This window comes from Argopecten irradians, chromosome 1, assembly GCF_041381155.1.
Source record: "Argopecten irradians isolate NY chromosome 1, Ai_NY, whole genome shotgun sequence".
NCBI classification, from domain to species: domain Eukaryota; kingdom Metazoa; phylum Mollusca; class Bivalvia; order Pectinida; family Pectinidae; genus Argopecten; species Argopecten irradians.
The window spans coordinates 45,930,346-45,955,062 of NC_091134.1; the positions used below are offsets into that span (position 1 = coordinate 45,930,346).

A 24,717-nucleotide genomic window follows, 5' to 3' on the forward strand; every position below is an offset into this window, starting at 1 on the left:
TTTCCTGATTTATGATGCATGGTGTCAGGTACAATTCGTTCGTCCAATCCAATTTAGAGTAAAGACTGATTGTAGAGGTCCAACCATTAATCACAATACATATTGAATGGCGATATTTCTCTTACTATTAAAATGGGATCCCCCCCTAAAATATATTTACAAAACATTTATAAAAAAATGCAATTCTACATAAAACTACATAAAGAGCATTTATGGAAAATGGAATATATATCGTATATCGGGAGTCATAACGTATTGTTGCATCTCTAAAAGAATGACTTTAATATTTTGTCATAAAAAGTCAAGACCAAATGCTTGTTAAGTACCTTTATTTCACCATATCCACTATATGTATATACATATATATACATCAATCACAAGTCTGAATCAATAGTGTTAACGCCAATGCTTTTCAAACAACTAACTATATATGGTAGCGTATAATTATAACGTTAACAGCTGGATAGCTGGGAGTCTGATTAGATACTCAAAAAAAATATCACACCTTTATTTCTTAATGATGCACCACCGCACAATAAATGGTGATTATTCGGGTAAATATATGTGTGATTAACACAAATAAAATAAAATATAGCATATACAATGGCTGCGACTATTGGATGATAAAAGAAAGATAACTCCGGGACTTTTTAATTTTAATACTTAATTGTTGATCCTATGTGAAGTTGGTAATTTTACTTTCTTACTTAATATGTACGTTTCCGCTGCATACCTTTTGTTTAGTTTCTTTAACATCAAATTATACATAATAATATTAACACGTTCTTTATAATTATAATAATTACAACAACATTTTTTTTATCCCAAGACATATTTATATGCAGTAACACTATAAGCACACCAAAATAAAATATACAGTAAGTTGTAACTACAGCATAACATCTCCCTTAATTAGGTTGTTAAATACACCTCTCACTTTACAATACAAGTATCAATATTACTTATTTGTTAAATTAACACTACACACATATTTATATCATTGTTTAATTAATTGCATCTATTTTAGTAACGTATACTATATTCTTGGTTATAACAGACGGTTTTTTACCTGCACAATATTTAAAATTTGTTTACAATGTGATGATAAGTATAATAAAAAAAAATGATGTGCTACTGTGTCAAAAAATATTTACATTATTTAAACATAAAAATCGCAATTCTACATAAAACTACATCAAGAACATTTATGGAATATGTATCGTATATCGTGAAACATGTATCATGATACATATTGTATTGTTGCACCTCTAAAACACTTGATGTTGATATTTTGTCATAAAATGTCAGGAACAAATGCTTCGGAAGTTTCACCATATCCACTATACATATATACATTGTATACATCAATCACAAGTGTGAATCAATAGTTTAAAACCAGTGTTGTTCAGTTCAAACAACTAACTATATATGGTAGGGTACATTATAAAATTACGCTCAAATCAATCACACCTTTATTACTTAATGATGCACCACCGCCGACAGAGCATAAATGATACTCATCATTTGAACAATTAATGGTGATTTTTTTCGGGTAAATATATGTCTAATGAACACAAAAAATACTAAACTAACATATTTTTCTTTTGGTGGATGCGCAATGAGTACTACAGTCCATAAAAGGCATAGTGCCATGGACCCTTTCAATGACATTGTTAGTCCGCAAAATCTGCCCATACATTAGGTAAAAAAAAAATCAAAAAATCTGTTGGCAGATTTGGGGGACTATGATATAATATCTCAATCCGTTAACATATGTTTCTTTAATTAATATAATGGTAATAATATTCTTAAATCATCACTTAAAGATATCTACTCATGATAAGTTTTTGTCTTATAAATCAATAAAATGTTTTCCTGTAAACCGTTCTTTCTCTATAAGCTAGCTGTAGATATCTATGTAATATATTTGGTGAACATTATACAATTGTTGACTGGGATGACAAACTGTTGCCAGAGGCCGAAGGCCAAAGGCAACAGTTGTTTGAGGGTCCAACAAAGCATATGTTGCCCGAAAACCCAGTCGATAACTGTTTTGTTTTACCCATTGACTCAAAACAAAGCATTGACGTCACGAATTGTAGGTGTGACGTCACTCCGGTCCAACAGCACATTTTAATAGTCGATTTTAACAGTTCTTTGGACCACTCATCGGAACATTTCATTTATTGGCATTTTTGTCAATAGAGTTTATATAGAAACGATTGTATAAGGGTATAACAAATCTTCCTTATATTAATAACTAAGTGCAACAATCACTTCTCTAAATACGAGGTATAGCCTTGTAGTAGTTTCCTCAAAACGAGAACTGAGAAATGGTCAGTTATTCTACGTTAATTTAAACATATTTTGTTTTAATATTTTATACACAATGGGATAGAGGACAAATTTTTCAACTGAAATGAAGCCCTCTCACTACAGAACTATAATTACAAACTATACAAAGGCTGCGACAATCAGATGATAAAAGAATGATACTCCGGGTCTTTTAAGTTTTAACATTTAAAAGTTCTTCCTGACAACGGATCTTCCCTCTTTTTTACATTAATACATTAAAGTGAATTTTGATCATGTACATATATGCATTAACACTATAAGCACACAAAAATGAAATATACAGTTAGTTGTAATTACAGCATAACATCTACCATAATTATATTGTTAAATACACTAGTCACATTACAATGTGGAAGTATCAGTATTACCTATTTGTGAAGCTAACACTACACAAATATTGATACCATTGATATCATTGTTTAATTACATAAAAGATATCTTCTTTTCTAATGTATACCAGCTAGCTGATTTTCATGACAATTTGTTTTTACTTAAGACTTCTTTGCTATAACAGACGGCTTTTTTACCAGCAAAATATTTAAAATTTGTTTACAATGTGATGTTAAGCATCATGAAAATTGATGTGCTACTTTGCACTGTCATATTGTAAATCTGCTGAAAAAAAATCCTCAAAAAAAATTGCTGAGAAATATTCCAGCTCAGACAAAGGAAGTGTTATAGCCATGATGTCTTTAAAGACATTTTACAAAATGTCATGTTATTCAAATACTCATATATTATATATCCCTTTTTGCGAATAAAAAGAACAAAGCATCATTCAGTGTCCATTTCGTTATCCATTTTGAAAAACATAGATGTCTTTGATCAAACCAGACAACATGTCTTATGAGCAAAAGCAATTTTCAAATAGATGAAGACAAAGCTGTTTTGTTGCTAAATACCAAGCTGTGGCTTTTATTTCTTATTTGGTCGTTTGTAAAGTCTTCACATTGTTCTTGATGACTCAAAATTATGGTCAGACATAATTGTCTTTATACTTTGCCTGTTGTAAATGTTCTGATCTTTTATATGTAATTATATTGTTCTATAAGAATTTACGAAGTAATTTTCATAGAAAAACGTTAACAAAATCATGCAATACATGTACGAATTAAAATTATTTGAATTCAATTAATTTAACCATTGGTTTTTGTTGAGAGTCTGTTTGTGTGATAATATTGTGTTTGCAAAATTGTTATGCAAGATTATCATTATGTGTTTTATACATACATGTTTGTGTTAGGTGCTAGTATTTTTTTGTGTTTTTAATGCAAGGGTAACTACAGGAAGCATCAGCTAAGTGATGTTTCTGTCACAGTTACAAATAAAAAGATGGCCGACCCCCACCATAGATAAACATATATAGTAACACTAACTAAATAGTCGGTTAGACAAACTCAAGTAATATTTCTGCATCCTTTTGAATGACACGACATACATGTACAAAAAACATGGAGTCAGGCATGTTAAGTACAATCTTACATATGATACAGTATCTGTATTTGAATATAATTTTTTTTTAATTTTTACAGCTTTGTCCATGATTTTTGCTTGATCTTAGCTTTGTTGGTATTTTCTATTTTGTTGGTAGTATTTTCATATTAAATTGCTGTAACATTGCTTGTTTTTATTTATACTTATTTTCTATTCATTTTTGTAGCTGTTGCTTTTATTGTTCTTTACTTCAATGGTAGATTTTTGTAGAATATTGAAGGAGCTAGAAAAAAATAACTTTCCCATTTATCTTTAATACATGTATATCTAAAACCATACAATACCAATCTTACAACTGGTGTAAGTACACAGTGGAGCAACAAATCTTCCTTTTTTTTTTTTTTTTTGCCAGTTATTCAATAATTTTGCCAGTTATTCAATAATTAAGTGGTTTTCCACAACTTTATGGCAGTGAGTGAGGCTAAAATAAGTGACTCTAAGAATCAAAGACCTCAGCAAATCTAAAACATGGTTTAATGTGTGTGACATTATAAATGACTTAATGGTGTAATTTATAAGAATTAACTGGCAATCTGCGACAAAGTTTCTTCTACATCAATGGTAGATTTGCTACTTTTGTCACAACTTTTACAATGTGTTTCGCTTGTTTTTATCAAGAATCAATGATTTGAAAAACATTAGAATCATTATCAGAAACAAGGAAATTGTGATTAAAACTGTTGAAGTTTTGTGACAGTATGCACTGCCCTCCAAAAGTTCTGTTACATATGTTAAAATTTGCTGGTGATTTATCTCTGAGAAAACTCTTTTGAAAAACAATCAATGAGTTAAAGATAAATAAGGTCATAAATAATATATATATTGATGCCTGTATGAAAAAGTTTTACATCTTTATTATTTCATAGATATCTGTAAAACTGCACTTGTAACAGAACGTTTGGAGGGCAGTGTATATGAAAGATATATATATATATTTATTTTTTCATACTGCTTTTCATGATGTGATCAGAGAAAATTATCTGGGCTAGACATGCCATATGAAGCTCAATGTTGGTTTAGAGCTTTAAAAGCAGACCGGTAGGTGGTTGTGATTGAAAAGATTCTTTATCTGTAGAGGAATCTAAGGAAGTAAATCCATACACTTGATATTAATTTATTTTCTTGTTTTTTTGCCGATCAAGTCAAACCGAGATATCCTTCGAATTCAGGATATCCAAATGAGACGATCACACATTAAAATTAGATATAACCATGTGGAATATCTACATCTTATATGTTATATTTCAATATTCCTTTCGAGAAGATATTGATTGTTAAATCTTTGACTTTAATCAACCAAACTTATGATGTAAAAATTAATATCTGCTCACAAGAGCAGACAACTCTGCATGAAAATGAATATATTATCTTAACTGAATTATAGACCTATTTTCCCCTACTGTACTGTTTTTATGTATATTAGATACCAGAGATATCTGCCCTTATGGGTAGGTATTGATTGTAACGTCATTTGTTTGTGAGTGAAAATTACAAACATATGACGTAATGATCAATACCCACCCACATGGGCAGATAACTCTAAAATATGCAAATACATACCAGAGTTAAGTTTTTAGGATAAATAAGTCCTCACGGAGCCACGTATGATCTGTCTACATATTGGACATTTGACCATAGCTGGTGCACATTCAGCACAACAACACAGATGTCCACAGGGCAGGAAAGATATACACACCAGGTTGTCCATACAGATCTTACATTTCATCTGCTCCTTCAGCTGGTTGTTTTCGTCTTGGATGGATTTCAATTCTACAAATAAAATGCAGTCAATCAGACAAAATAATGTCATTCCCTCATTTTTTCTTCATCATTGGATTTCAATTCTACAGATAAATAACAACAGAAATTGAAGTTTAATTAGGTTTTTTTTGTAGTATTGACAGAGTCTGATTTCAATTTCACACATTATATCACCAAAAATATGGATTTTTTAAACAAATAATAGTTTCAACAAATGATTCCCTGTTCCTGAAGCAAAATAATACACACATCATGGTCCAAGAAATGGAGTTTCCTTTAAATATAATCAAAATTTTCATTCAAAATGATAAGATCTTTCATCAAGTGGTTATAGATTTATAAATGTTGACAACACTTCTTACAACGAAATAGGTAAATACCTTTAGACCAAGTTAATTGCTGAATTAGCATGAACATTATCAAAGTATGAAAATATGAAAAATCCATATAATGGTCTTCAAGAGTCTACGATTGAAATAAAATACTTTTGAAACACACAAAATATCTTAAGAATTAAAAGTGATTTATGTTACCTTCTTCTGTGTATGCACGACTTGATGCTTCTCCACCTAAAAAGGAAATTAAGACCATAGATAGAATTCAATAAAGCATGGCGCTCACAAATAGAAACCTTTTATGAGGCACGAATGATACAAACAGAATTATTTGAAAATTTTGTCACAATTTCAAATTCTGATACTTTATTTAGTCTGGAGTTATAAAATGGGGCAACTTAATACATTTTGCGATTTAGAACAAATTCAGGACGAATAAGTGATTTTATAGAAAAAAAATAATCAAACCTCTTGGTCTGTGCGGGGATCTAGGTTCACTTGTTGCAGCCTCCGTCTGTGGTTCAGAGGTATTACTACCAGACGAAAGACTCTCAATGCTTGGAGGAGTTCCTGTTCGGGGAGCTTGGGTAATGCTTTGTCCTGTCTGGGTTTCATTAGGTCTCTCTGGGGGTATGTCATCTCCCAAACCAAAGATAATCTCCACCAACGCTTCAGCAGATAACGGCACAGGACCTATAACGAACAAATATGTAAAATCATAAAATACTCTACAAGCAAATACATTAAAGTGGATATTTCATTTTCTTTGCTATGAAAATATGGTTCACCAATTGACCCAACTAATAAATATTCCTATTCTTTCCCAAACCATAATTGTGATATACATGAAAAAACGACCATAGTATCTGTATACCTATAGCTAGACAGGATAAGATTCTGTCAACAAAACCTATACAAAGGGGAGTAACTCCCATACATCTGCAGTGGATGTTGTACTTCAATGCATAAACTTGATCATGAGCAAACAGGCACATGTCTTTGAAAGCTCAACACGGATAAGTTCTGAGACAGTTTCTCAACACGGATAAGTTCTGAGACAGTTTCTCAACACGGATAAATTCTGAGACAGTTTCTAGGAAAATTAAAGTCTGCAAAATATGGAAGGGGATATAAATTTATAAATTTAGCAATTCTACAAACCAATTAACTATAGGGTACAACTGTTATAACAATTAGCCAAGACTCATCTCAAAAACATAAAAGATACAAAATCTTTGACAATTGCTGATAATTTTAAGACCAGGATATAACCGAGCCTATTTCATTTGATAAAGAGTACTAAATGGATAGCATTGTGTGAGTTTTACCTTGGTTGCGGCGGAGTTGTTGAATTGCTGCTTTTATCACGTCATTACTGTAGCCCATTTCTCTGATGCTGAGTACAGCTGGAGATGTCATTTCCTCATCAGTAACTAAAGATGAATATGTCAAATAATTAATGCCAAGAATATAAGCAATATTGTTTATCAGTATACCAATTCCTAGCATCTATAGCTATCACAGATCAAAAGATAAAAACTATACCATGATATGAATACCATCAAAATATTTATAAAGGAGGTGTTGCATATAGGGTGAAAATCCGCCCACGATAAATTTTTGATTTTTGAATTCAAATTAGTTAATTGCATTAATACACATACATCTATAATACTTAAAACCTGATTGGACTATTATTATGACTACAGCGCCCCCTACAATAACACTGGTATTTAAAGCCTATTGGGCCTTTTACCTGGCATAAGTCATAGTAAAAACACTTAAATCGCGTTTTCGTTGTGATTGAAAATACCACATAAAAATGCCTTTTTAACGACATATCACACTTGGTTGTATCCAATATCATTCTATCACAAATCGAACGTAAATATCAAATATGACAGAAAATACGACTTTTTGAAGTTTTTATTTTTCGTTTGAGCGACAGAATAAGTAATGCACTACTCGAGTACCCTAAAATTTTGATGTTTAAAATTATATTCAGATTATCATCGTTTCACCATAAACAGCTCAAGTTGATGAATTACTGGATATGCCACGTTTTTTTTAGATTAATTTCCCCTACCCCCTGTTTTTTCCATAATATCAAAGTACTGAGAGTACACTGTCATATATTATCGACTTTACTGTAAGAGTAGAACGTGATGATGAGATGTGTGTTTCGACCAAACCTTGAAATTATCATCATAAACTCATGTTTATACTATTTTTCGGAAATTCTACTTATCCGTTTTGAAAGAGTAGGCACATAATACTGACAGTTGTGATTTAACATATACACAATGACATGTTGCATTCCAGAAACTGTATAAGCATTAAGGTAATAAAGATCAAATACGACAGTATGTGTCCTTTGCCCACGGTTAAAGGGAACAATCAATGTTGCCATCGTCTCATGAAGGGCGTTAGAATTGCACCTGCTATACCAATTGCATGATCGTAAAAGGCGACAAAATTTGGTACCTTTTTTGCTGGCGTCAATCAGACATCAGACGAGGCTCAATGTCTCAGTTTACCGTTAGTAGCCTATAGGTATCGCGAAATAATACTAACAAAAAGTTTACCAGGTACTGATTACATAAGTATAAGCTTTTTCTCATCCAACATCCTTCATGAAAGTGCATCCTTCAATGGCCATCGCTTTCTAGCAGCTTCATTTTGCTAGAGATTTTCGTCTAACTTCTTAGAACAAAAGGAGACCGTAATACGCATATCAATTAGTTTAAATCATAATATGTCGGTCAATGTTGATATTACTATTTAAAAAAAAATACTATTGTTACTAAATTAATTCTGGGGAAAAATCTCTTGGTTCTGTCCTTTGGTGGGGCAACACCGTAGAATATATCAAATGACATACACCGGATGCCGTCCTTAAATGACTATAGCTGTAGTAGTACGTCAGTAAAAAATCAGCGAATCAACCAGTTTGCTTTCGCAGTAGACCGATTCCTGCATTCTTGGCTCTATTAAATCATTTTTAATGTTTGTTTGATTAAATCAACGTCCTATTAACAGCCAGGGTCATGTAAGGACAGCATCCATGTATGCAGTGTCTCGCGTGTATGAAGTGCCTGGTATGTGATATGGGAGACTGCGTTATATTCATGTTGTGTCTTCTTCTATAGTGGAACTCTTGTCCTTTTCATAGTGCTATATCACTGAAACATGCCGCCGAAGACACCAAGCAACACATCCCACCCAGTCACATTATACTGACAACAGGCGAACCAGTCGTCCTACTTGCTTAATGCTGAACGCTAAGCAGGGTGTGTCTCGGTAAGGAGGCAGAGCCCAGGGCCTACCTCACAATCGAAGACATAACGTGAGGAGGTGTCAAGGGTGACGTTAGGAAGTATAAAGTAAGTTAGGAAGGAGAGATGCTAAGATATGATTCTGAATTTGGTCGCCTTATAAGATCATGCAATAAGGACAGTGGGTACAATTCTAACGCCCATTAGTTCATTTTAATGTCATGAGGTCATCTAACCCGAAGGGTCAGGATGACCTATAGTCACCATGCTTCATCCATTGTCGTGCGCTGTTCGCATTTCGTCCTTCGTAAAACTTGTCATTCAAACGACTTCTTCTCAATATCCGAAAGGCACAAAGAAACTGATATTAGGCATGTAGAATGCTGGAAGGACTACCAAGTTTGTGGAAATGAATTACCTTGACCTTCATTCAAGGTCACAGAAGTCAAAAAAGCTAAATCTTTAAACGATTTCTTGTGAATAACTAAGATGCCTAGATACCTGATAAGGCCTGTAGTATGCTGGCATGAAAGGCTACCAAGTTCATTTAAGGTTACAAGGGTCAAATAGGCTGAAAACTTTAAACGACTTATTGTGAATACCTAAGAGGCATTGGAATCTGATATTGGGACTGTAGAATGCTAGCATGAAGGACTACCAAGTTTGTTCAAATGAATGACCTTGACCTACATTATGGTTACATGGGTCAAATAGACTAATATCTTTAAACGAGTTCTCTGTGAATAATTAAGAGGACTAGAGACCTGGTATTGTACATGTAGCATGTTGGGATGAAGGGCAAATGTTCTTAAATCATCTTGCCCGATAGGTCAGGGTGACATAGTGATCGTACTTGGTGCGCCGTTAGTCGTGCATACACTTTTCATTCAAACGACTTCTTCTCAATAACTGAAAGGCATCGAAACATGATGTTAGACCTAACGTATTCTTGAATAAAGGGCTACAAAGCTGTTTGTCAAATGAATGACCTTAACGTTAATTCAAGATCACAGGGTCCAAATTGGCAAACATAAACGACTTCTTGACAATAACTAAGACACCTTGCAGTATGCTGGAATAAAGAGCTTCAGACAGGTCTAATGTATGAAAATCTTAAAACAGCTTTTCAATAGGTGAAATGCCTAAACAACTCAGATAGTGGGTCTGTACTACTCCACATAATATGTTTACTTGACCTACTTTCATGGTAACATTTAAAACAAATATATCAGACACCAAGTACGTCTATTGAAGAGCTCCTAGCGTGCAATATCCAATGTGTTGCCCCCAAAAAGTTACGCAATTTCAGTCCACTGGATTCTTTTTTCATTACTGTATATAGTTTGACCATGTTTTATTGTGTGAATAATAGTCAGATATGAGGTGTTTGGCTTAAGAATGAAATCCTAGTTATCCATGACATGTTTATGACATATCAAAACAACAGTATATTCTTTTGAGAAATATCTAAGGTCAACATATAAATTACACCGGTATACGTTTTGCTTAATGATGCATTTGCTTATCAATTTGTAAATAAACCCATGATGACAAAAATAGGAAATACTTCTGACAAGTGGTGTAGGAAATATATGTGATATTGACCTTATTTTGCTTGATTGTCTAGTCAAATATATGACCCTAAAATTAACATTTTGTGAATAGTCCTATATGATATATATGCAAAACTAGGTCAAAGGTCAATACATGTCAGTTCGACCGAACTTTGGTACACCAACTTACATGGGATACGTTTTACTCAAGTATGATTCATGATAGAGCCGAGAGAAGGACAGTTTTCGTTTTACTTTTTTAAGTTTTAGGGTACTCAGGGTTTGTCATTGTTATCTAAGGAATTAATTAACAAGAGATCCCAGAGGGATCTTGGCGCCCACCAAAGTATGATCTACGTCTGACAATGGAAAGGGGGATCTTTTCTCTGCTTTTCAAACTTTCCCAAACATACAACATATATGAAATATGAAACAGATCATTTCATTACTTTTTTAGAAATAGCAGTAACAAACTTCAACTATCAAAATCCAAGATGGCTGCCTGTCGGCCATCTTGTTGACCCATCGGTCCTAAAATGCAATATGCACAACTAAGGCCCTAGGGGAACCTACAAATGAAATTTGAGCGAGATCGCTTCAGTACTTTCTGAGAAATAGCGGTAACAAACTTATCTATCACAAGAGATCCCAGAGGGATCTTGGCGCCCACCAAAGAATGATTTATGTCTGACAATGGAAAGAGGATCTTTTCCCTGCTTTTCAAACTTTTTCAAACACACTACATATAAAATTTGAGACAGATCGCTATAGTACTTTCTAAGAAAAAGTGGTAACAAACTTCAACAATGAAATCTAAGATGGCGGCCGGTTGGCCATCTTTTTTACCGATCAGTCCCAAAAAGCATTATGGAGCAGTCCTTAAAGGTACTATGCACAACTAGGGTACAAGGGGAAACTATACTTGGAATTTGAGAAAGATCCCTTCAGTACTTTCTGAGAAATAGCGATAACAAACTTTAACTATCAAAATCCAAGATGGCCGTCGGTCGGTCATCTTGTTCACCGAACAGTCCCAAAATGCAATATGCACAACTAGGGTTCTAGGGGAACCTACATATGAAATTTGATAAAGATCCCTTCAGTACTTTTTGAGAAATAGCGGTAACAAACTTAAACTATCAAAATCCAAGATGGCCGCCTGTCGGCCATTTTGTTCACCGATCGGTCCCAAAATGCAACATACACAACTAGGGCCCTAGGGAACCTATATATGAAATTTGAGAAAGATCTCTTCAGTACTTTTTGAGAAATAGCGGTAACAAACTTAAACTATCAAAATCCAAGATGGCCGCCTGTCAGCCATCTTGTTGACTGATCGGTCCCAAAATGCAATATGCACAACTGGAGTCCTAGGTGAACCTACATATGAAATTTGATAAAGATCCCTTCAGTTCTTTTTGAGAAATAGCGGTAACAAACTTTAACTATCAAAATCCAAGATGGCCGCCTGTCGGCCATCTTGTTGACTGATCGGTCCCAAAATGCAATATGCACAACTAGGGTCCTAGGTGAACCTACATATGAAATTTGAGAAAGATCCCTTCAGTTCTTTTTGAGAAATAGCGGTAGCAAACTTTTAACTATCAAAATCCAAGATGGCCGCCTGTCGGCCATCTTGTTGACTGATCGGTCCCAAAATGCAATATGCACAACTAGGGTCCTGGGGGAACCTGTATATGAAATTTGAGAAAGATCCCTTCAGCACTTTTTGAGAAATAGCGGTAACAACCTTTAACTATCAAAATCCAAGATGGCCGCCTGTCGGCCATCTTGTTGACCGATTGGTCCCGAAATGCAATATGCACAACTAGGGTCCTAGGGGAACCTACATATGAAATTTGAGAAAGATCCCTTCAGCACTTTTTGAGAAATAGCGGTAACAAACTTTAACTATCAAAATCCAAGATGGCCGCCTGTCGGCCATCTTGTTGACCGATCGGTCCCAAAATGCAATATGCACAACTAGGGTCCTAGGTGAACCTACATATGAAATTTGAGGTCAGTCCCAAAAAGCATTATGGAGCAGTCCTTAAAGGTACTATGCACAACTAGGGTACAAGGGGAAACTATACTTGGAATTTGAGAAAGATCCCTTCAGTACTTTCTGAGAAATAGCGATAACAAACTTTAACTATCAAAATCCAAGATGGCCGCCTGTCGGCCATCTTGTTGACTGATCGGTCCCAAAATGCAATATGCACAACTAGGGTCCTAGGTGAACCTACATATGAAATTTGAGAAAGATCCCTTCAGTTCTTTTTGAGAAATAGCGGTAACAAACTTAAACTATCAAAATCCAAGATGGCCGCCTGTCAGCCATCTTGTTGACTGATCGGTCCCAAAATGCAATATGCACAACTGGAGTCCTAGGTGAACCTACATATGAAATTTGAGAAAGATCCCTTCAGTACTTTTTGAGAAACAGCGGTAACAAACTTTAACTATCAAAATCCAAGATGGCCGCCTGTCGGCCATCTTGTTGACTGATCGGTCCCAAAATGCAATATGCACAACTAGGGTCCTAGGGGAACCTACATATGAAATTTGAGAAAGATCCCTTCAGTTCTTTTTGAGAAATAGCGGTAGCAAACTTTTAACTATCAAAATCCAAGATGGCCGCCTGTCGGCCATCTTGTTGACTGATCGGTCCCAAAATGCAATATGCACAACTAGGGTCCTGGGGGAACCTGTATATGAAATTTGAGAAAGATCCCTTCAGCACTTTTTGAGAAATAGCGGTAACAACCTTTAACTATCAAAATCCAAGATGGCCGCCTGTCGGCCATCTTGTTGACCGATTGGTCCCGAAATGCAATATGCACAACTAGGGTCCTAGGGGAACCTACATATGAAATTTGAGAAAGATCCCTTCAGCACTTTTTGAGAAATAGCGGTAACAAACTTTAACTATCAAAATCCAAGATGGCCGCCTGTCGGCCATCTTGTTGACCGATCGGTCGCAAAATGCAATATGCACAACTAGGGTCCTAGGGGAACCTACATATGAAATTTGAGAAAGATCCCTTCAGTACTTTCTGAGAAATAGCGGTAACAACCTTTAACTATCAAAATCCAAGATGGCCGCCTGTCGGCCATCTTGTTGACTGATCGGTCCCAAAATGCAATATGCACAACTAGGGTCCTAGGGGAACCTACATATGAAATTTGAGAAAGATCCCTTCAGTTCTTTTTGAGAAATAGCGGTAGCAAACTTTTAACTATCAAAATCCAAGATGGCCGCCTGTCGGCCATCTTGTTGACTGATCGGTCCCAAAATGCAATATGCACAACTAGGGTCCTGGGGGAACCTGTATATGAAATTTGAGAAAGATCCCTTCAGCACTTTTTGAGAAATAGCGGTAACAACCTTTAACTATCAAAATCCAAGATGGCCGCCTGTCGGCCATCTTGTTGACCGATTGGTCCCGAAATGCAATATGCACAACTAGGGTCCTAGGGGAACCTACATATGAAATTTGAGAAAGATCCCTTCAGCACTTTTTGAGAAATAGCGGTAACAAACTTTAACTATCAAAATCCAAGATGGCCGCCTGTCGGCCATCTTGTTGACCGATCGGTCGCAAAATGCAATATGCACAACTAGGGTCCTAGGGGAACCTACATATGAAATTTGAGAAAGATCCCTTCAGTACTTTCTGAGAAATAGCGGTAACAAGAATTGTTAACGGACGGAAGGAAGGACGGACGGACGGAAGGACGGACGGACGGACGACGGACCACGGACGAAAGGCGATTTGAATAGCCCACCATCTGATGATGGTGGGCTAAAAACTAATGAAATGAAATTGCTCTATTTTCAAGAAAAAATAAGAGCAAAACAGGAAATTGCAAGAAAACCCCAACAGATATGATGAAGCATTGTATATCGTTAAAAAGATAATACAAAATGCTATGTTATTACACCAAAATAATTTATCTTTGGCTTTTGTATGCCTTAATATGATACATTAAACGCGCACAAGTAGGAATCGGATGTAAAACTTATAAAAGGTGGCGCTGTATTCGCAAGATTAATCTATTCATGGAATAAGTACTGTTCCGATATGTATTATGTGCCGATTGATGTATTTGCACCAAAAAATTAAAAATCGATCGTGGGCGGCCATGCAACAACTCCTTTAGGAGTCCTACCAGCAATTCTTTATTTACATATTAGTTATCTGCCCTTGCTAGTAGATATTGTTATAGTGACATGTGTTAACCAGGGTAGCATCATGTTTGTATTTCCATGAAAATGATATGATTTTGTCTCAAAAAGTAAAGACGTCACAATTGGTATCTAACCACAAGGGGATATAACTCAGTATATGCAAAATTCAGTTTTTCCATTTGTTTTTGTGAAATTGTATAAACAATAAGAGTACCATCATAAAAATATTGCAACATAATTCAATGTTGCTTGTTACGAGCATTTCCATTGGCTTAAAAATTTACTTTATCAGCCCATAAAGGAAAAAATGGCGTCGCCGTTTGTAACGTCGCTTCTGATTGGCTGAGATGACGGCGTAATAATTTCATAGACAAAAGAGTCCCAAAATGAATTTTAAATGTTGAAGAGATTATCTTTAGTAAATTGAATTATAAGGATTAATTTGAATAGATTTTTTATGTTATGGAGATATAACACAAAAATCTGAGTGTACTCTCATCATAAACCGCTTCGCGGTTTATTTAGAGTACACTCAGATTTTTGTGTTATATCTCCATAACATAAAAAATCTATTCAAGTTAATCCTTAAATAAACCTGATTTTTACATTTACATTAATGTCATATCATCCATCAGGACACACATTTCTTAGCCTGTTTGGATGCAATGTGATATGACTGTGTGTAGCATGTTTATCATTAATACTATAACTACTCATTCTCAACGACTATATTACATCCTTCACCTACCTACCACTTTTTCCTCAAAAGACTATACATTAGATGCAGACGACATCTGACAAGTTGTAGTGCTATATTTGTAAGTATTACCTGATGGGCGTGTTTGTTGCTGTATTGTTGCCATAGGACGAGTTTCCGTGTTAGCTGTAGAGGTTGTGGTCGGATCATTTACAGGTGTTGTATCTCTGATTGAACCAGACTGGTTTTCCATTATGCTGGCCGTCTGGACTCTGGCTGTCGATGTTGTGGTAGAGTCTCCTGATGTAGTTCTGATGTATTCATTGGGTAGTGTCTAAATTATCCATAAAAATGGAAATAAACATCAGAATTGAGTTATCAACATTAGCACACAACATAATTTCATGATTTCATTAGGCCAATTAATTGGATCTGTGGTTTTATTAAGAAAGAGAGGATGCCTTTGGTACAATTTATTTATTTACACCATGTACAATCATATGATGACAGATGAATGGAAATCTATATTACTGTTAATGAACTGATATTTGTAAATATCAAATTGTGTGGATAATTAAAATTCATAAAGTTTTATCACTACAAAACAATTTCAATCAAAGGACCATTTGAAAAGTAAAGACTGTAATGTATGAAAATACGAAAGGTCATATAGAAAACCTAAGGTTACATAGAAGGTCCGAGGTCACATAGAAGGTCTGAGGTCATATAGAAGGTCTGAGGTCACATAGAGGGCCTATGGTCACATAGAAGGTCTGAGGTCACACAGAAAAGGCCTAAGGTCACATAGAGGGCCTATGGTCACATAGAAGGTCTAAGATCACATAGAAGGTCTGAGGTCACATAGAAGGTCTGAGATCACATAGAAGGTCTGAGGTCACAAAGAAGGTCTTAGGTCACATAGAAGGTCTGATGTCACATAGAAGGTCTGAGGTCACAGTCTGAGGTCACATAGAAGGTCTGAGGTCACATAGAAGGTCTAAGGTCACATAGAAGACCAAAGGTCACATAGAAGGTCTGAGGTCACATAGAAGGTCTAAGATCACATAGAAGATATGAGGTCACATACAAGGTCTAAGGTCACATAGAAGATCTGAGGTCACATGGAAGACCTAAGGTCACATAGAAGGTCTGAGGTCACATAGAAGGTCTGAGGTCACATAGAAGGCATAAGGTCACATAGAAGACCTAAAAAGTCAAAGGTAACATCAATACATCTACATGTACTGCTGACTTTCATTTTTGGAAACATTGTAAGACATATGCTTCAATTACAGTATCGCGTATATAGAACATATCTGCAAAGTCTACACTTACCAACTCCCGTTGTCTCTGAAGTACCATGTTAATGAAAGGTTGACCTTTGTTTTGTTTTACATAAACACAGCGTGGAAACCAGCGGGCATGTTCAACCCAAGGATCATCTCCAGGTTCCCAGTTTCTAAGGCCCCCTCCACAAAAGAAGCATCTTACATAATCTCCATATCCTGTGTAATAAATAATATTGTATATACAATTTGTAAAAAATTCACAAAGATTGCCAGGGTTCCACATGAATAAGAATGGGGTCACCAACCTGACATTATGTGACAAATTAGTTCAAAACATGTAACTTTACAGTCTGTACAATCCTCATCAATGTAGGCAAACAAATAGGTCACAGTGACCTACTTTTTCAATACACCCTGTCTAGATAGGTGAACCTATAGGACCACAGTATAAAGACGTCCTATGGCAAAAGATAAAGGAATACAGAGATCAAACAATTTCTTCTTTAATTAGGTCAAGGTCAAAATGTAGGTCATACTGACCTCATGATACTCGCACATCACTTCAGCTAATAAACATAACTTATTAAGTTAGTACAAATGTATGAAGATTAAGGAGTGCATGGTATTCAGAAATATTTTTTCTGTGAGAGAATTAAAGGACATAATGTATTCATACCTGCATAAAAGAAGCCTGCCTTGGCCATCTGTATGGGCGTCTGATCCAGATGGTTAGGGAAACCATGGAATGTACTTGACCTCACTGTCAGGACAGCGTAGTTAGGGTAGCGAGGCCTTGTTGTGTTGACCCCTAGGTTACCATTATCAGCCCCTCCTACGCCCTGGTTCTGTTGCTGTTGTTGATGTTGACGTTGAGCGAGTGTACTTGGCTGTTGTTGATTAGGTTGCCGCTGCTGGTTTGCGATTGTATCCATTTGTGATTGTCTGGCTACTTGGTTTGGTTGACTGACTGCAGACTGTGATACAGATGATGTGTTAGGAGCCGCTGATGTCCGCTGAGGATCTGACACTTGTGCTGTTTGAGTCGTGGTCTGACTAGGAACAGACGATGGGGTAAGGGGTTGTTGAGTATTTGTCCGAGATGCTGAAGAAGAGCTTGCATTAGATGTTTGTGTTGTTTGCAGATTAGATGCACCTCTAAAGACATTCCTGATATCAGTACCATTCTGAAGACTGCCACCTCCAAATCGATTTGGTGTTTCACGAAGATCGGGCACTGAGGGTGTAAGTGATGCTAGGTTTCCTTGATCTCTTTCTCGTCCCAACAAGATTGATGTTACACTATCAGGTGTCTGAAGTAAAGAAGTTAGTTCCCTTTCTTCTGCTGTTGGTACTGATACTGTTTCTGTAGGGAAGAACAATGGCAGTGTCAAGTTAACATATAAATATTTCTATTAAGATTTCTGGTGCATTTGGAATTGAACATGGAATCGAATATGTAAAGTAAGTAGCATTTGTGCAGGAAAGTTAAACAGTATTATCAGTATCTTGCTTCTATATTCACAAATCAAACATTTTAATACCTGGGTTTCATGATACCAAAACGATGTGGGCAAGACACTAATTACTGTCTATTTGTCTGCCTGGTGATTGCCACCAATAACGTCCAAATATAACGTCACAATCATCAGCAGGTGGGACTAATCAATGCATTGGTAAATGTTCTTTACCAACGTTGTTTTGGTATCTCAAATTGACGTATTGAACCAATTACAATGAAACATAATGCGTTATGGTCCACTGGGGTGGTGATTATACTGTATCCTTATAAATTAATTAATTACCTTCGTTGCCAACCCTCTGGTTCAGAGCGGAATGAGTACCATGTATAGGGACATTTCCAACATCATCCCCTCGCATGAACCTACAAAATCCAATAACATAGCTTTTAAACATCTATATATATTATTTATGTTATTTTACTTCTTTAAACAGAAACGAAATCATATAATTCTAAGAGCATCTCAAATAATTCTTTTAAAAGGATCAATCAGTTTTGATTCTCAAATGAGATCTAGCTATATATGATAAAACAAAAATAACAAACCTCTTTTACCTTCAATTTAATCTGAGAATTTAGAGTTCTAAGCTATTACAGTGCCTGGTACAAGTTAAAATTAAGTGAAAAGTTACCCTTACACGAGTATTTGGTATTGAACAGCATCTCTGATTTCAATCATATCTAGAAAATTAATACTCACCGACATGTTTTTGATATTGTATAATGCACAGCGTAGACAGACTCCCCTTTCTGCCAGTTTCCATGCGTCACACCACAACAGAAGCAGCAAACCTTGTCCTCATTTCCTGTATAGTAAAATCCATACTTCGCTAACGCAGTTGGTGCGATGGGGCATGACAGAGGGAAGGACCAGAAAGATTTAAATCTGGCCCACTCAAACCTCATACTCTGTGTCACTGTTCCAGCAGTTATCTGTTCAAATACATTAACATCTCTATTGACAGTGGTGGGAGGCCTTTCATTGATAGAAAGTCTTGATGCTGTTACACCAAGTGTTTCACCTTCAGCTCCAGTTGTTCCATTTGTTGTGGTAGCTGGCATGCCATTGGGCCTGTTATAAGGAAACATGAACACATCTAGATATGATCTCACATCAAGAAATCCATTCAAGTAATTTCGTCTTCCATGTTTACAGTTTTTTTCACTATTTTTGCGTTGAAAAACAAAATTCTCCAAACTATTCACCTTCTTTGCATGTCGTCTTGAGGTTCTTGACTTTAAGTTAGTGTGTAATTGTACAAATGGTTTCAATGTACTTCTCCTACAAGGAAGATGCTTTTTCTTCTTCCTCAGGCCTGGATTTTGTTTTGACTTACTAGGAGCAGATCTGGAATGTGGCTGCTCAGTATTAAGACATCTGTAACTCAGAAGTTTATCAAGATTAACTGGGTTTAAATGACCAACAGGTGGAACATAAACTTGAAGAGGCTCTATAACATCTGATGAATTCAGATCTGAAACAGGAACCGCATCATGTAGCAGTTGTGATCCATCAAGCAGATTAGGTTCTTTTTGTTTACTGTCAGGTGTGGTTTCAACTTGTTTTAAGTTTTCTTCTGACACTGAACTTGTCTCATGCTGTGTTAATGCAGATACTTTTCTGCATTTACTTTCTTTGACTTGTTCTTCTTTCAGAAACTGTACACTCCATGACAGCCAGATCAAAAACATCTTGAATAATTCCTTCAGCAAGATAGAAGGTTCTTCTGCTTGACGTTTGGAGGACAAAGGTGAAGACTTCCTGTGTTGATTTACAGATAGAGCCGGGACTAGACCTGAGCCCGCTGTTGTACATCCATAAGTGCTACAGTTATAACACGTCACTGTTTCTGCAAAAGAACAGCAGGGCTGCAAATTGCTATTCATCAATACACTAGATTTGCTTTTGTCTTTCTGAAATACAAAATCTTCGAAGCTTCCAGGACGTAATTTAGTCACTTCTTGTTTCTTTGAAATTGAGCCTTCCTTCAATTGCAACTTGTCTTTAAAGTCCCCCCTGTCCATATCTCTGAATTTTGAAAGGTTGTTGGATTCAGTAGAATTATCCATCTCAGACTTGTCCAACTTCATGGATTCCTTGTCATTGGGACTTGTATCCTGACTATATATTGGTGCTGTGGTCACTTGTGGTTCTGCATGTACTTTACTACATCTGCTGCTAAGATTTTTAATTATCAAAGGTTTGATAATTGCAACATTATTGTGTTTTCTACAACTTTCACTGGAGTTTTCAGAAGCCAGACTTTCCATTCTTGGACTGGAATGAGGTATTGGATTATACTCTCCAACATCTTCTGTACATTGAACAGCAGTACATGATGGAAAATAAAGACCCTTTCTTCTTTGTAAGGTAGAGGATTTTAACTGAATGCTTGCTGACTGCTTTGGAGCTGAGACAACTTCTTTTACTAGTGTTTCCTCGCTCTTTTCATCCTCTTCGTAGTTTTCCAAACGTATTCCATCTGCCTCAACAGTTCTGGAAACAACAGTATTCTGTTCACCTTCAAACTGGTCATGAAAGGAAGATAGTGATAATAAAGAGCCGAAATGGACATCTATAAAACTGTTAGTATCACTAAAACATAATTCATCATGAAGGAAAGGACAAGTCTTCACATGCAAGATTACTTGATTGCTGTCTGGACCTCTTACTACAGCAGATGTGGTAGCATCACTTTGGGTGTTTCCAGTCTTATTTCTTCTTTCATATCTTTCTTTCTTATCGTGGAGATCAGTTTCATCTCTTCTTAGACACTTGAAATCAAAAATCTTTCTTGTCTTGTCTTTGGTTTCCCTCTTCTCTTTACGTTTTTTCCTTTTCCCAAGAAGCCATGACCAGTAGCCAAGTAATTTCTTCAATCCATCACCTAATTTACGTTTACTCCATTTGGAACTTTTTGCTTTGCTTAGTACATTCTTTGGGAAGTAACTTTGCTTTATCAGACTGATCTGATGCCCTCCTACTTCCTACAACTCCCAGTACATTTGGATGTGGTTTGTGATGAAACCTTCCTTTATCGAACTGATTCCTTTCTCCTGTACTTAGACTGTGGCCTTTTGGTGATTCCTCAAACACTTCTACTGACTGTAGTACTGACAGCATGTCATATTCCATTACATGTCCATAATGTTCAAGAGAACTGGTATCCTACAAAATTAAAAAAAAAAAAACAGTTGAAAAAACTGCACAACCTAGTTGTGCAGTAATGATAAAAATATTTGTGTGGAAATTATGATAAAAATAGAGCTTATATATGGAAAATTCAGAATGTTGATTACAATTGGTCTATAAACAAGTTACAACTACAAGATAGTGATGAGTTTCTATATTTCTAATCATAGAAATAACAGGTAATCTGATCATAGTCCCCTGAAACTGTCTATATATTACCAGTGTTTTTTTTTTGTTAAATATATAGTCACCTCATGTAACCTTTTAAAAAATATGTAATATGTATTAGGCCAAAAAAAAACGAGCCTTATAATATAGGTAGATTTAGCAGACTGAACTGATGGGTATCAATATCATATCAAAAGGAAAACCATTCTGATTGTTGGCAGATCAGTCATGGATCAAACAATTAACCACAAATTAAAAACAAGCTTTTGTAAATTAACACCTTAAATGGTAAATAGTATGTTCTACTTCAAATCTCATATCTAGATTATCTTATGCCTTTCTGATATACAGTATAGTAATAAACCTTAATTGGAATCAGGAGAGAGTTGTAAAACCACCATGGCCAGAATCAATTCTATCTGCCAAGGTAAATTTGTATAGTACATGTACATGTATGTGCTCACTTGGCTTTGATAAACTTTTCAAAAATACAGGGGGCAATAAATCTGCAAATAACAAGGGATTCAGCACCATTCTAACAAACATTATTTCTTAGTTGATATATAAAGAACTAAATATTACCACAATAAATGAATTCTCAGCTCAAAGACTAACAATGCAAGGAGCTGGACTCAATTTTGAGCTGAAAATAAGAATATATTTTCATTCAAAATTTCACCAAACTTCTTACACTGTCATGGATATTTCATAATCATACAGACCAAGAATTAAATACCACTCATAAGACATACATGTACAATACAGATTCTATCTTAACAGCCAAGTTTTGATACACACCGTGTTTTCTAAATCATTAAAGAAAGGAACTGCCATATTTCCCCTCAACTTTAATCTTGTTGATAGTGATCCAATAATAACACTGAAAACAAAAATTAAAAAATAAATAAATACATAAACAAAAAAAAAGGCCTGTATCGCTCACCTAAGGCTTAATAAGAAATAAAATCCTCCTTACCCTATAGCTAATTAAGGTTTGTTTGATGTAGCAGTCCTATCAAGGATTTTAGATTGCTATGTGTTTTTGTTTCTTTACGTTTTATTTCTATTTCTCTAGTGCATGCATACCCATATTTATTTTTTCTTTATTTTAATTCATACTAGATATAAACATGACTTTCTGATTGACAAATTCTTTTTTTTCATACCACTATATAAAGATCAAGATTAATTTCAAAGAATGACATGAAAACTCATGATCAATGTTATTGTGATGTCACTACTTTATACTGTATAGAGACAATGACGTTGCATATTGATTAAGTAAAGAAAAGTATCCCTTGGAAAGTTCAATATGATTATATAATATTTGGAAACTTTTTTGGGAGTCTGCTATGCTAATCATAAGCTAAACATATAGTACATGTAAATGGTAGCAACAAATCAGTTTTATATAAATTGTATACATATTATACCGTATGTATTATCAAAGAAACACGGTGCCGTAGATCGTGAGTTCAAGGCCCGGATATATATATAGGGCATGAGTCAATAAATGGTCATGCTTTGTTAAGTTAAATTGTGTTTCTTTGATACACCGTATGTATTTATATACCCCAACAATATATATGTTAGAGGTATAGCACGACGAGACACTTTTGAAACATTACGTAGTGTCTAACAGTCAGCAAAATAAAGTCCAAAAAAATACGGCTGACCAGTCGACTCACATGTTATGGGAATAGTATTGATATGGCTTAAATTTGTATAACTTTTGTAAATGCACAACATGATATGATGCCTTGATGGCATATGTTAAAATTCTTTGGGACATGTCTCAACTGAAATTATTTTTAGTAATGCTGCAATTCCTTCATTTTATGTCTAATTATAAAGCTTCATAAGACCCATAAATATGTTTGACCTTATTAATTAGAATTGCGAATAGCTGTGATGATGTAGCTCTGAAAGATGGACGGACATTTCGGAATGATGGTCGGAACGGAGTGGAGACTGGGTATAATTATTCGTTCTAGTTTGACCTAAGAAAGTGAGCTACTGTTGTAGCGGAAAAGATATCACCTTCTGACTGACTTTTCCAGTCAAAAGGTGATATCTTTTCCGCTACCACAGTATAGTAGCTAGACCTAAGTAAGCTTACATATATATAATTAGTAATTAACAGTTCAGTTTTTGTACGTACACATCCATGCTTACTCCCATAACATGTTCGAAAGTCGACTGGTCAGCTGTTTTCTTAGCTTATCACTGTCTACAACGTAAAAAATAACGTTTAATGTTTCAAAAGTGATTGTATTCACATGATCAATTATATTATTCAACAGTCAAGTCGAACTTTTACCCGAACCTGTTTCTTGCTCTTCTTCATAAACTACTTCGAATCAAATAAATACTAACCCGACGTACCTACTTCTCTTATAGCAGCCATCTTGAATTTTGAATCTCACTCAACGTTTGCCTTCGAAATCAAGAGTATAAACGATCGAGATCGATGGCAGGCCCTTGAAGGCCTGTAGGCTATATATACATGTAGCTACTAGGCCTAACGTTAGTCTAATATTTTTCTTTTGAATATTTTTTATTGCATCAATCACATATAAAAGTTACAATTTTCTAAATGCTCTCCATGAAAACATATATCACAGATACAATATATGTTAATAAAGTTATAATAATATTTCATTCTAAAATAAGCTTGATACTTTCCCATTTCTGTCGGTTTTTGTTTGCTGCGTTTGGAGTAAGCATAAAGGTTGAATATTGATCAATGGCTCTGTAATTTCTAATAAATGTCTTACATATTTCCCAATTTGGAATATTATCATATTGTCGCATTAAAGATAATATATTTTTTAACCAATAATATGCATACATTTAGACCTGTCAATTGAATGTTTTCTACCAGAC

General features: G+C 35.2%; 1 protein-coding gene across 1 annotated transcript; it reads right to left on the bottom strand.

The window, feature by feature from the left end:
- Positions 1–312: 312 nt before the first annotated feature.
- On the bottom strand, positions 313–24,238 carry LOC138328215 (uncharacterized). Its single transcript, XM_069274955.1, has 10 exons — positions 24,221–24,238; positions 19,171–21,458; positions 18,754–18,833; positions 17,628–18,314; positions 16,998–17,167; positions 15,795–15,996; positions 7,274–7,378; positions 6,414–6,638; positions 6,144–6,179; positions 313–5,619 (listed from the first exon to the last, which is right to left on the bottom strand). The coding sequence occupies exons 1-10, from the start codon at positions 24,236–24,238 to the stop codon at positions 5,423–5,425; spliced, it is 4,008 nt and encodes a 1,335-aa protein (XP_069131056.1). The 3' UTR covers positions 313–5,422.
- Positions 24,239–24,717: the final 479 nt, after the last annotated feature.